The sequence below is a fragment of the Rhea americana genome, unplaced genomic scaffold, assembly GCF_003343005.1.
Source record: "Rhea americana isolate MKP2758 unplaced genomic scaffold, rheAme1 scaffold_74, whole genome shotgun sequence".
Classification (NCBI taxonomy): Eukaryota; Metazoa; Chordata; class Aves; order Rheiformes; family Rheidae; genus Rhea; species Rhea americana.
Genome location: NW_028186912.1, coordinates 1,653,657 through 1,668,291, shown reverse-complemented (window position 1 = coordinate 1,668,291; position 14,635 = coordinate 1,653,657). Strand labels below are relative to the sequence as shown.

Here is a 14,635-nt window from a genome sequence, read left to right as displayed (position 1 = left end):
AAGCAGCCAAGAGTTAAACAGATTGCATAGGTGGTGATGGTTCAGTTTTGTATAGTTGGCAGAGCACTCTTCATCTATGTTGCTAACGAAATGAGTCTAGCAACCATGATGACATCTTCCAAACAATTAAAGCCAAAACCAGTAAGTCTCTGAAGATCAATTAGATGTACTCAAATACTTTCCCAAATCTTATCTGTTGTTTGATTTGATTATGGGAAATGTAGTTTAATTAGCTGTTATGTTATCTTCACATTTTYCTATTTTAAATTTCAAAATGGTAGGCTTACCTAACATTGTGAAATTTCTCATACCACACCACAATGCATGGAATAGATGGTGCATTTCCAGCTCTACCCAGTTTGGCATATCTGGGGACAGGTTTAAACAAGAATGGAAATAAGTATGATAAGTAGCTGCACCTCAGAAGAATGCAAAAACTCCACAGAGACTGAGTTAAACCAGATCTTTTATTTTATGAAGTCTGAAAATTTGCAACTTCCAGGCCATAAAATCTCACCCTTAAAATAAATAAATAAATAAATAAATAAATAAATAATTTCAAGACAGGAATGGAAAGTCCTTCTGATTTGAAGTAGAAAATATTGACATAAACAAGGAACCAGAATTTAACCCTTATAAAAAGAAATGTGATATTACTGCACAATTTCAGACTAACTTAGGCTGCAAGGGACCTCTCATACAACCTCCTGCTCAAAGTATGCCCAATCAATGTACTTGTTCCTGTCCCTCAACCCACAAGAATGTATTTTTCAGAGAATAATAATTTAGTTTTAAAATCAAAAATGATTTTGATTTAAAATAAAAAAAGGATTATTATGAAATGTAAGTGGAATACACAGGCAAAAAAAAACCTGCAYTGGTCAAAGTGAAACAAGCTACACTGTTTATAATTAATCAAGTGTGTTGGGCTGGAACTGACTGAAAAATTGTAGTTGAGGTTTAACCAGTTTCAACTGTAACTACTTATTAATAAAGCTTCAACTTAGAGCTGCTGTTAGAACATGGAACCAAGAACAGCGAAGGGGTGCCAAGACAGACAAAGAACTTCTTTCTGTCTTTCCTGATAGGGAAGTCTCAACAGTTTGCAARTGACAGCATTTAGGTTTACTGCAGCATATGCTTATGTAGTAATCTAAAACTGCTGATTCRCTAGCTAGCCACAAAGTCATCTTCCAGGAAACGTACAATGACGAGCAATGAAGTGTGCTTGGCAGATTTAGTACCATTAGACAACAAGCAACACCATATGTATTAAGAACACCTGCTGATAGCAATGCTACAATAATAGAATGTTTATGACATGTAAGTTCACTTTTTGTTTTTGGAAGAGCATGTTTGATTTAATTTTAATTGGAGTAACAAGTTTCTTTAAAAGACTATTAGCTGAACCATACATCTAATCCTTCCCSGAAAGAACAGCTTCTATACAAGTATCAGCACTGTAATGCAGATTAGGTCAAGTAATGCTCACCAGCCCCTGCTATACTTGCTTAAACCAACAACTTTGAAGTAATACAGAAATACCCAGAAGTATCTCCAGTATTGTGGATTCCACAGGAGAAACTGGAGGAAAATAGATTTTAGATTTAAGCACCTCTACCCCTCCAAAACTCAGCATACTAATACTCATCTTCATACCAATCAATATATCTTACACTTAAATACTAGGAGTTTAATATTAAACTACTCTTCCTTCCCTTCTCCCATTTAAAATCTGTTCAACATACTGGAATCTTTTGATTCCTCTGCAATGAATCCATTTACCTATGTGACACTAAATAGACAGCCAATTCCTATTTTAGAACACTGTCTGTTTTTACAGAGACAAAAAAAAAACTGCTTATTTTTCTACTGCATAACTTGCATTAAAAGAATCACTTTAAAAGCTTTCAATTTGGGCAACAGAAAACTCAAACAACCGGACCTCAACTCCTGCTCTTTTTAAAGGAATTTCTCAAGTCTCCTGCAGCTTTTTAGACTCACATTAGCTGCTCTCTATCCACAATTTGCTTTTTTGGGAGGACCATGGAGCAACAGGCGGTGGAGGGTGTGTGTAACAAAACAAAAAGCCAGAGAGGCCTTGGTTCAAAGCTACCTCCAGTGACCGTTACTGACCCGGTACCATGGCTGCCTGTGCACCCCACCCACGTGGCTGAGCAGTATCAAATCCCGATGGATAGGGTGTAACTCTGCTCTGTTAACATCAGCTCAGCAACGAGTTTCGCTTTAACTAAAGTTCCCCACTCAGTGAAGAAAGTCAGCCCTTAGTCCTTTTAGAAAGAAAGAAAAAAAAAAAAAGAAAAAAGAAAAAAAAACTTGGATGCTGTATATGCTTCCATCTACCAAGTTATCTATTAAACTCGCTACCCAGCACTGAATTGATAAGCAATAATTCTGAGTAAACAGCACACAGATCTGTTTGGTAAACGTCAAACGTCAACTTTTAGCAGTTTAACCACTCACTACTTTCATGTTTGCAGCTCTGTACTTCCCTTTTTTTCATAGCACTTACACTATACCCCTTGAAGGGGTATTTGCCTCTAAAGTCCATCTTGACACAGGTCTCTAAGATTAATAGTTTCTGAAGTAGACAAAGCAAAAAAAAGTTGTCCCTGGCAGTCTTTAAAATACTGTGCATCATCCTGCCAGTTATAAGCCCTGACATTCCCCTCATTACAATACAGAATACAGGATATGCTATCAAAATTATCTACAATCTTCACAAAGTGAATCTATAACACCCTTGAGTTTCCCATAACACCCACTTGTTTACAGCAATGAGACTAGTTACTTATGGCATGGCCAGCTGCTTATTTAGTACAATAGCTTATGTCTGATCACCTTAAGACTCATCATTGAGAAGAGCACCAAGATCATTTTAGGGATGTCTATTACCATTCCTTAAATAGCATTATAATACTGTCATCAAAAATACTGACTGACAGACTCCGAACAGCTTAGCAGCTGTATCCCAGCCTTTCATGCTACCTGATCTTGAGTTAGCACTTTTCAAAACATTATCTTTCACATGGTGTGGCATCAACAAGGGAAAGCTTTGCAGATTTTGTATTTTGGCCTATAGCCATTCAGACGTTATTCTTTAGACATTCTTCCATACATTTCAAAACAACCTGCTAAACTAACCTGGCTACAAAGTGATCAAAACAGTATTTTAACCTTTAAATAGTCAATCCATGTATTTAGCTAATTCAAGTGAAAGTAAAGCATCTCAAGTTAACTACTGTTTGAAGGCAGGCCTTTGAGAGAAGGGAAAATTCTGTAACTTCTGTGCTGAGGTTACAGAAACTACCTGTTAATGCTCCGACAAGATGGAGGAGGGAACATACGGCACACTGTCACAGCTCTAATGGATACAAATATCTCATATTAAGTCCACATATACATACATGCTTCAGAATCAGATAAGCAGCTCCAATCAGAGTAACGTGCAAACTCAGCTTTTAAGCAAGATACCACTAAACGATCTAGTCTGTCACCAGCCAGCCAGTTTGTTCTGACCGTTCTTAAGAAAGTACTAGATTAATAAACACAATCCCTTAAGAAACTGAACCATAGCCAAGCAGCACAAAGGATTATTTCTGAAAGGAAATCAAAGTCCAAGATAAAAAAAGATTGAAATTGATGGAAGAATATAACAAAAGAAAAAAATCTAAACTGAAGAAAAATGAAGTTCAAGTTTCTATATGGTTATAGGAAAAAGTATACTGCACAAATATAGGATAGGTAGCAATCTGCCAGGTAGCGGTTGGTTCTAGAGAGAAATCAGATTTAGTGGTTCCCAACCTGAAGAAGTTAGAAAAAACATGATGTTGCAAAATAGGAGTCTGCAAGACCCATGGAATAATCTTGCATTCTGTTCAACACTTGAGACACTCAGCAGGAATACTAAGTCCGATTCTGGGTGCTGTACATCACAGAGAGATGAATGAGTTCAGAGGAGAGCAACACAAAGTATCAGAGAACTATAAAACATGTCAATGAGAAGAAAGATTGAGGAAAGCAGAGCTGCTTAGACTAACAGAGAAGACAAGAAGTTTTAAATGTTGCAAAGATGAAGGAAATAATCTTTTCTCCGTATTGACTGTGAATAGTACTAGCCTATAAGAGAACTCAGATTTGAGGAGGATGGTGGTGGGGGGGGAAATCTTTAACAGCAGAAACAGGCTAAACTGATTTGACAATCTGTCACTATTATAATCATAGAATCAGTAAGGTTGGAAGGGACCTCTGGAGATCATCTAGTCCGACCACCCTGCTCAGCAGGGTCACCTAGAGCATGTTAGACACAGTTGCATCCAGGCAGGCCTTGAAGATCTCCAGAGAAGGAGACTCCACAACCTCTCTGGGCAACCTGTGCCAGGGCTCCGTCACTCTCACAGGGAAGAAATTCCCCTTCACGTTCAGGCAGAACTTCCTGTGCTTCAATTTCTGCCCATTGCCTCTTGTCCTGTCACAYGGGACAACTGAAAAGAGTTTGTCCCTGTCCCCTTGACACCCTCCCTTCAGGTACTTTTACACACTGATAAGATCCCCCCTCAGTCTCCTCTTCCCCAGGCTGAAGAGGCCCAGCTCTCACAGCCTTTCCTCATAGGGCAGATGCTCCAGCCCTCTGATCATCTTTGCAGCCCTACACTGGACTCTCCAGTAGCTCCCTGTCTCTCTTGTACTGGGGAGCCCAGAACTGGACACAGTACTTGAGATGWGGCCTCCCCAGGGCTGTGTAGAGGGGGAAGATCACCTCCCTCCACCTGCTGGCAACACTCTTCCTAATGCACCCCAGGACACCATTGGCCTTCCTGGCCACAAGGGCACATTGCTGGCTCATGGTCAGCTTGTCGTCCACCAGCACTCCCAGGTCCTTCTCTGCAGAGCTGCTCTCCAGCAGGTCAGCCCCCAGCTTGTACTGGTGCCCAGGGTTATTTTTCCCTAGGTGCAGGACTCTGCCCTTGCCCTTGTTGAACCTCAGGAGGTTCCTCTCCGCCCAGCTCTCCAGCCTGGCCAGGTCTCTCTGAAGGGCAGCACAGCCCTCAGGTGTGTCTGTCAGCCACTCCTCCCAGCTTGGTATCATCAGCAAACTTGCTGAGGAGGCACTCTGTCCCCTCCTCCAGGTTGTTGATGAAGAAGTTGAACAGGATGGGACCCAGGACTGAGCCCTGGGAGATGCCACTAGCCACAGGCCTCCAACTGGACTCCACGCCACTAGTGATGACCCTCTGAGCTCTGCCATTCAGCCAGTTCTCAGTCCACCTCACTGTCCACTCGTCTAACCCACACTTCCTGAGCTTCTCTAGGAGGATGTAATGGGAGACAGCGTCAAAAGCCTTGCTGAAGTCAAGGTAGACAACGTCCACTGTTCTCCCCTCATCTACCCAGCCAGCCATTCCATCCTAGAAGGCTATCAGATTGCTTAATACTTTATGAACTTCTAAACTAACATATCATCCAGTAACAATGATTTTTAGTTCACATGATATTAAGGGATTAGGATGAACTTTAGAGCTCTTGAGGACATGCCTGTTAGCTTCCTTCTCCTCTAATACCAAATGCCAGTAAGAATGACAGTAAGATGTCCTTGAAGATCAAAAAGGGAAAGCCAGTATTCACAGGTTAACGGGCTGGTGAACTTCAGCAGAAGACTGACAAGGCACTTAGTCTCTAACATTATTCTCTTGTTTATTTCCCACTTTTAGTCTGAAAAATATTCAAATCAAAATCAAAAGCAAGCCAGTCAATTACTGCAGAGTTCAGAAAGACTATGTTTTAACTTGATTTAAAAATATGTTACACAAGTAACTACATCAAGAATTAATCTGTAAATCTGAACATTTTAACATACAAAGCAAAAACTGTATTCTAGTAGTACTGAAAAGATACCACGATCTCCATAATTTAGCTGGCTCTCTCTTCTACACCAATCCTTACCTTCTGTCAGAAGTAGTTACTTTAAGGCCTTTTTAAAGATTAGCCTTTTCATGTCTGTATGCAAGATCCACTTCACTCCAGCATTTGTGCACTGTGTACACATGAACTACATTCATACTAGCCAGTAAAATTCTTACAGCAGAGATTAAATATACATTCCTAATTGTCAGCTTCCAGAAGGAAAATCTTGAACTTTATTTGCTCATGTCCAGTAGAACACCAGGCAAGATAACATTGCAACCTGAATCAATTTAATAAGGAATAGCAGCTAACACCAAAACTACTTAACAAGAAGCTGATTCCAACACTTAAGCCACTGTTGCCTGAGTAGGAAAAAAAAAAAAAAGAAGGTCTAGTCAGTATACTCCCGCAGTCCTTACTATGAATCCATGAAACAAAACAAAGAGGTAAATGTTTACCTATTCCCATACTTTCCTATCTCTGCACTGCTGTTTCCATCTGTTATTGGTATCAGCAAAGACTTAAGCAGACATATAAATAGAAGGACTGATGTTAGGACAAGATGCCAAACAAAATCAACAGATTTAAGGAAATGTCTGAAATTATACCATTGGAAAGAGTTTATTTCTAAATAAATCAAGTGAATTGTATTAGCATTCAGTGATCAACATCAGGAGAAAAGACACTGTTCGCTACAAATTACTTTCAACAATGCCTGTCAGCAACATAATAGAAAGTGTTATCAAAAAGTTATTATATATTCATATTGAAAAATGACTTCTGAAGGTCATTTGCACAGTACTTATTCATGCACATACAGATATCCTATATAAGAATCCATCTGAACTATGATTTTAGCAGTTCCACAAAACCTGCCAGAGAAATAGTAAAAGAGTATTTAATGTACAAAATTAATCACTGGTGGTAGAAATGTACACTTGCTTAGTTTCTATTAAAAACAGCTTATCAGGTCAGTATGTTGAATAAAAATACTTCTATAGTGCTTCTACTCTGCATATACTTTCCTGTTCAGTCTGATATTAATTAGCTTGCTAATATTAAAGTCCAGACCATGCCTCCCCCTTCCCCTTTCTCCTTCCTCCTAGAAAATTAGCTTATCTCATGGCAGTAGAAGAGAGGAGTACAAAAGCAGAATATAAAGCCCCTGCCCTTTCAGGATTTTATAATCTCCACAGTTGCAGAAAACTGGTGAACAAGTTAAATGCCAAGTACTCTCCTACACCCTTCATTTCCTATTGGTTTTCACTTCCTCATTGTTAGTTTCTGATCAGGTTATCTGGTTATAGGATCCGTAGCAAATAAAATGAAGTGTTAAGTAGTACCAGTACAAAGTGACACTTCCAGAAACTTATTTCAATTAGCTATTTTTCAATATTTTATTAGTTCAGCCAACTAAAAATAATATCACAGATCAGTATTTATTTACATACCATATTTAAAACTTGACTTATCCACTGTTAATATGAAATTTCCTGAGCAACCTACTTCTGGATTGAAGGGCTAGGTAGATGCACTCAGGTCTCAATCCGAGTGTGAAATACTTCAATTATAGAGMAAGGCACTATGAACATGTAGTGTATGTAGTTTCTAAGGGCAAAAGTCCAGCTGAGATTGGGCAATTCTTATCAAGTTGGAAATGAAACTTAAGATTTCCTCTGAGCTTGAAAAAAGATAAATTGTTCTGGTATAATCTCTTTTCCTTCAGTTCATAAGGGGAATAACACAAAGGCAGAAGGCCAAGACTAATTTTAAGAAATGCTTTAATATTGTACCTTATGTCCTCATACTGTTTACCCAGAAGCTGATTTATATTAACAATAAGATTTAAGCAACCTGCCATTAGCTTGACCTTTTGGAATTGCAACAATCAAAATGGTTTCAAGGGACTTCTTAAATATAATGAAAAGCCCACTAAGTACTATTAAAGATATTTCTCATGGGCACAGCACTATGGTGCTCTGTCTTCAGACATTTGGAGGCTTTGTTTTTTTGTTGCACTCATGTTAGATCGTATCAAAAGCACCTCTACCCCTCACCCTTTAATCAGATACCTGCCTCCTGCTTTTGTTGCTTCAAGACAAGCACAATTACTGTTAGCTGTATTTTTTTTTAGGGTATAATAGCACATTCAAGAACTCCTGAAAAGTACATGGACAAGACAAAGCAAATGCAGATGACATTAAAAGTGAAATTAATAACTTCTAATACTTTGTATATAAGCTGTCACCTTTTTTAGGTTATGTGGAAAACAATGATATTCAATGGTTAACAAACATTTAACGTGAAAATAATTTCCAACTGACAAAGTTCTTTTCACAAGAATATAATAAAGTATCCTTATTAACCGCAATCAAAATTAGCATGATCAAAAATTGAGAGCTTGTATGTAGGCAAGATGCTTGAATATTAGTTTATGCCATCCCCTATGCTTTACAACTACAACAGAAGAATAAATTGTACTGAAGAAATTTCATCTGTACAGATGTCTCAAAAAAGAGCTCATCTTTCTAAATACAACTAAAAAGAAACATGAACGAAAAAATGGATCAGTAATTTTTGCTTAAGAAGCAGAAAAGATGTTTCTATGACAGAAACAGTATTTTTATAGTACAAATCACTTATGCARAATTTCTACTTTAAAGTTTCTGCCTTAAAATCTTTACTGTATTGCATCTTATTTGTGAATGTTTCAAGCAAAACCACTAAATAAAACTATAAATTAGGATCCACATATAGAAAAGAAACATTTCAAAACTTAACATCGTAATTTCAGTTTACAAGTCTGGAAACATACAGTGTTTGTTAGAGGAAGTGAATAAATTGTTTTAGTACTTTCATATGAATTTGACACATTAGCCTGCCAAAGTCGATTTTTTTGATTCTTCACTGTTCTAACTAGATCTGTACCTATACAGCTAATACAGAGAAAAAGCTTGGGATGTAAAGATATCACAAGAAATCCTTTTTCAAGATACTCAGTTTTGATGCTAAGCCAATGTGAATTTCAGTGTTCAAGAAAAATAAACTTTGAGCAAGTTAACTTAAGTTATCGAGATGGTTCTTAGAATGACCTGCAATTCAGTTCCCTCATTCACATCTCAGGGGAAAAATAAAAGTTAGTAAGTAAACATATCTACTCTAACAAAACAGAGGGAAAAGATAAATATCAAATAAATCAAATAAAATAGAAGCAGAAACTTTAAGTATATGTTAAAAAAAAAAGCATTCAGCTTAAGCAAAAAGTTAGAAATCTTGTATGTTTATTCACAGTATGTAGAATACCATGCTCTTTACTTACGAGGAGTCACATGCTACAAAAGTCCATGTACAAACAAACTCTAGAAACAAACTCAGACATTTTCCTCATTCTTTCTCACAAAAAAAAACCTACATTTAAGTCAGTTACTCTAAATTCACATTAGAAATTCCATACTGCATTTTCAAAACCTGGTAGAAACTTCAAGTCAGTCCTTGAATATTTAACTTAAGAGGAAAGCAGCTTTCTACAACTGTCAATACCTTGCGCTCATGCACCATCAGTACTTCCACACTGGAGAAATAAGGGAGCCAGCTCTGCTGTTGAGTCCTTTTACTCTAGCTATTAGCTCCATCTAAGGAGAGGTCATTAGCTATCTTGCACCTGACTACCTCTTATGGTAGCAAAATAGAGGGAAGCTTCCCAATAACACACCACCCTCACGACGAGATTATTTTGCAGATGAGTACTTGCTCAGTAGCATGAACATGAAACATTTAAATTCAAGAAAGGACTGCTGGTGATGCGTAAATTATTTCCTCGTTTGGTTAACTGAGGGTCTTATCACTGTCCTCAGTTTTTCTCCCTCCAGTTTGGGGAGATTAAGAAATACTGTAGAAGCTGTAAGGCATACCTGAAACATTTAATCTGGTAAATACTCAGGAATCCTCAAAACAGGGAAATGCTAATGCAATCCCAAAAAACAAAGAGCAACAAATTCTAGCAGAATTTTTATGCTTAAATATTAGATGTTTTACATTTCTCTGCCACCAGCTACTTATTAGTATTGCTAAGCAGTAAGTTTTAAGTCTGCTTATACTCTAATTTAATACAAAGTTCATTTTAAATCAGCATTTCCTCTGTTCAGAGCACAATGAAACATAGTTGCAAAGTTTCAGTCTTTCTTTCATACTCTAAACAACCTTGTGACATGCTACAGTAAGTCTCACAAACACACTTTTGTTAGCAAACAGCTTAAGCAGCCTACTTCAACTACCTTCCCACTCAGTAAGCTACAGATAAATATTGCACTAAAAATGCTTTTTCCAAGTTTTTTTTTTAATATATTTATATGTTCAGTCTGGGCTTTTATTACAAAACAGCCAAAACCTTTTACTGTTTGCCTTGTCTTGCATTGATCATGGTGTTTAGTTCCATACAACAAATAGAATGCTTTTAAATAATGTATTGCTTTAATATATTAAATGGTTTGACAATTTATTTAGAAGTGAGGTGCCATATCACTTTCTTCTCCTTTTAGGGATGCAAACTACTGCTATGTCTTGAACACAGTAAACAGTACAGGATTAAAAAGAGTAAATATAAAACCTTGAAAAATAGCACATAGCCACAAAACTGCAAACAACAAGAACAAAGCCAGATTTCTGACAGTGAAAGTCCAGTGTTACCACGTGGGAATAGCAAAAAGCAAACTGAACTATTTTTTGTCAATTCAGCATGCACAAAGAATTTTATTTCCACTTCCTACTTGCAGATGTACTTTTCCAGTTTATATAAAACTCTGGAACACATAACTCAGGTTTTTAATAACAAGCAGAAAGATAACTCTAATAAAACCATGAAACAAGCCCTTGTGATCCCTATCCTGATATCAGACTCCAGGTAAATACCAAAAAAGCTGGACAGGTGAATTAGCTTCTAGAAAACCTGACTGCACTCCCTAAGTGAAAATAATAAAGGCTGAAACAAGTTGTCTTTCCCCCCCTGTATACGTTGTCTTTTTTTCCCCTTCCCCCTCCTTTTTTTAAAAAAAGTCACTGTTTTCTTGCAAAGTATAGAAGTTTAAATTGTCCAAACCCAAATTAATATTTAAAGCAGAATCTCTTCATTTAATAAATTAAAATGCATAATTAATATTTCCTTCATACAGAAGAAGGCTAGAATCCATGCTGTTCAACATTAGTGACCTGAACAGGAGGTTGAAAAAAATACTGCTAAGTTTACTGGCACCATCAGGCTAATCAAGATAAGAAAAAAATGGAAGCAAACAGATACCTCATGATAGTGACTGGGCAATGGGACAGAAGAAAATTCAGTGTTGATATATGCAAGTCTTTTTGTGACATAGACTATTCTAAATTTACATATACAGTGATAAACCTTAAAACTACTACCACTCAATACTTTCATAATACAAATACATGGTTAAAAAAATATTGTCAGCTCAGTGCTCAGCAGCATTTAAGGACAGCCTTATAAGACTGAAGAACAGCATCAGCAGACTCCCCTTTTAGGTGGCTGACAGTACAGTTTTAAGAACAGGATTTGTTGTCCACCTCTCCCCCATCCCCTCCACTCCTTCATAGTGGAGCACGATGATTCAGCGCATGTTCTGCTTAAGCTGCCCTTTGTGTTAACTCTGCAATTCACTGGTTAAATCACACAAACCTAAACTGAATTTCAGCCCAAGGTTAAGCAACTCAAGTCCTACGTCCCCACTACCCTATGCCTACAAAACAAAGATTCTGCTGCCATCTCTATAGACATATAATCTAGCAGCATGCTCAGTGCATTGTCTTGAGTCATTTCTTCCGATATTGCAAGAACAAGAAGCTGCAGCCTTTTTGTCTGAGAAAAATTCAATGGTTAGCTTTGTATTTTCTCACTAGATTACAGAAAATAAATCTGATTTTGCAGCTTAATTCTGTATGTTTTAAATGTTAACTCTGTCTCAAAGTGAAGGCAAAATGCTAGGCCATAAATGGACTAGTATTTAATTGAGAGGTTATCTTTATAGTGAGCTGTTATCAAAAGACAGCCTTTTAAGAATACTTACTCCTTGTAACAAGGGTTGCCCAATAAAAGATGAAGCTTCCTAGTTTTATAAAGTACTTCTATAAGCAACGCTTGAAAAGGTTCAGTATAAAAATATTTATCTACTTAGATATCTATATGTATTTCTGTAACACTTGTATACCCCAGATATAGGAGTTGTACTACACTGGGCATTGTATAAGTCAAGCTGTAGGACTGACTACCTTGTACATGAAAACGCAGTGTTCTACTCTATGTAAAATGAAAACAACTGAGTTCATTGGAAGAGAAAAGGCATAAATCAGGAAGTTGAACTAAAATGCTAATGAAGAGGAGGGCCTTAAAAAGCAAGGGGACAAGAGCAAGTATCAGATACGGTGAAAAGTCAAAAGAAAACAGATTAGCTTAGAACCAGAATGATAACCTAGGCAGACAGACTCTTAAGACTAAGAAGGTTAACATCTAGAATAGAGAAGAAAATTCAAAAATTGGTGAGAGGATGGATAGAATTATTGAAAAACCACTCAAACATAAAGCAAGATTTTTTTAAGCTAAAGAGGGGCTGAAGAAAGGTTCAAAGCTGTTAGCTCCCGCTTCTCTAAACTCTTATCTGTGAAGGATAACCAAGCCAACTCCTTTGGAGCTTATTTAATATTGCACTTTTGTCTCATAGCTTTTGTCAGTCATCCATACCTTGAGTTCTCCTACTGACTGTACAGTGAAGATTCCAACTCTCCACAAGCACCAACAGTTCTAATGAAGGAGAAAAGTAATCAGAAAAAACACATACCTTGTGTTGTTCTATCGCATCTACCCACTGCTGTCTGTGGTCTGGGTCCTGGGCTCGGAGGTACCAAACACTATCATTTACGCTAATATCAAATCTGCATTCATCAAAGTCATGAGGCTGTAAATGAAAAGTGTAAGAGTAGTCAGAATTCGCAATCAAGAATATTTCACAGAACGTTTGACACTATAAATGTAGTTTAAGAAGAATTGTAGTCTACATTGTCTTGAGTAACTGCTAGTTTTAAATTTTATTTTCTACAGATGTCTGAAATAATGAATGAACATACATTTTCATAATAAAAAACACCAGTCTTCTGAAACAGAAAAACTAAATGGTTTAAGATGGAAGGAATACAAACATCATATTTAGATGAAGGAATACAAACATCATAGCAAACAGCACCAGTACAGAACAAAAAGAGATTACAGCAAAATGACAAGAAAAAAAAAACTAAACGAAGCTGCATCATCCTCTGCCTCCACCTCTTATCTTCACCATCTAAGATGGGGCTAATGGGGAGCAACTTGCAACCTCTTCCCATACCATCCAACACATTAGCTTTCAGTCACACACCTAATAAACTAAAAAACTTTCATTAATATTGCAATGAAGCTGGTCAGGAAACTACAGGGGGAACAAAATAGCTATCTAATCTGCCTAGTGCCCACATGCTGTCACTTCAAAATCTTGTTCCTAGCAAATATCTAAAATAAAGCCTAGCAAGATGTTTTTTCTTCACGGAAGACTATCCTTCAAACAAAGCAAACATAACATGGGTACTGTTGAATGGCTTTTGAAATTTCTGCTATATTTGAATGAAAAATTATGTACTCATAACTGCAGGAAGGTAACAGGCTCTAAAGTAAGGAAAATGGTGTGATCTGGAGGGTCATGAATATGGATCCAGGATATCAAAGACAAGACTCTAGAGGTTAACAATTTTATAAGAACTGCTCTATATGTTCATTAATCTTACAGGCAACTGAAGCACTATGGGTCACTCATGAAACACTCCACAGAAGTAACTTAAAAGCAAATCTAGTCTGCTGTATCATGCATGTTTATGTCAGTGGAATTTGTTTTCAAAGGATCTGGAATCAGAAGCTACTTTCACAGAATACAGCATTTCTTGCTTAAGTATACTGAGGAAACAAATAGGACAACAGAAGCTCATTTGCAAAAAGAATGAGCTTGGAAAAGGTTTAAGGAAAAGTATATGAAGCCTTCCCTCCCCCCCCCCCCGGCTTTGCATACTTGCTCAAGCACTTGAACTTTAAACTCCCCTCAGGAAAGTCAGCAACCCTGTCACATGAATCCAGCTACTAATTATTTAATATCTGACCATTATGACCATGACTTCATTCAATTGAGAAAGTTTAAAACCTAGTTATATACTACTTAGTTTTCACACAGAAATCACAGAACATAGGTATGTATGGGACATCAAGTCCAGGCCCCTTTTTTGTCAGGCCCTGTTCACAAGCCACTCCTTTACTAGGCCCTCCTTTGGCCATGTGATGGAGGATATGCACGCAGCAACTATGAAGGAAGGAAGGGTCTCCCAGAAAAGCAAATATGTAAAAACCCAGATTGTTCCTCTTGCGGCACTGCTCTCTTGCTCTCTTCTCTCTGAGGGCCTTTGGGAGGATTTGAAAGCAATTAGTCTACCCTGTTGGGTTGCCTTGACAAAATTCATCTTAAAAACTGGCAGTGTTAGTAAACCACTCTTCCATAAGCAACTCGTTCCAGTGCACAACTATATTTGCCATCTCTATCCTAAACAGTGTTTTAAGTGATTTAAGATCATTACCTCTTTGTCCTATTTAAAGACATGTTTATGTACTCCCTTTCTTTGCATAGCAGCTTTT

General features: G+C 37.4%; 1 protein-coding gene across 2 annotated transcripts in view; it reads right to left on the bottom strand.

Moving 5' to 3' along the window:
• The window catches only part of CERT1 (ceramide transporter 1), a 72,570-nt gene that overhangs the window by 42,211 nt on the left and 15,724 nt on the right, over positions 1 to 14,635 (bottom strand). For both annotated transcript variants that reach the window (XM_085322103.1, XM_085322104.1), the window contains exon 4: positions 12,768 to 12,884. In XM_085322103.1, the coding sequence (XP_085178229.1) occupies positions 12,768 to 12,884 (117 nt within the window). The remainder of the gene's footprint in view (positions 1 to 12,767; positions 12,885 to 14,635) is intronic.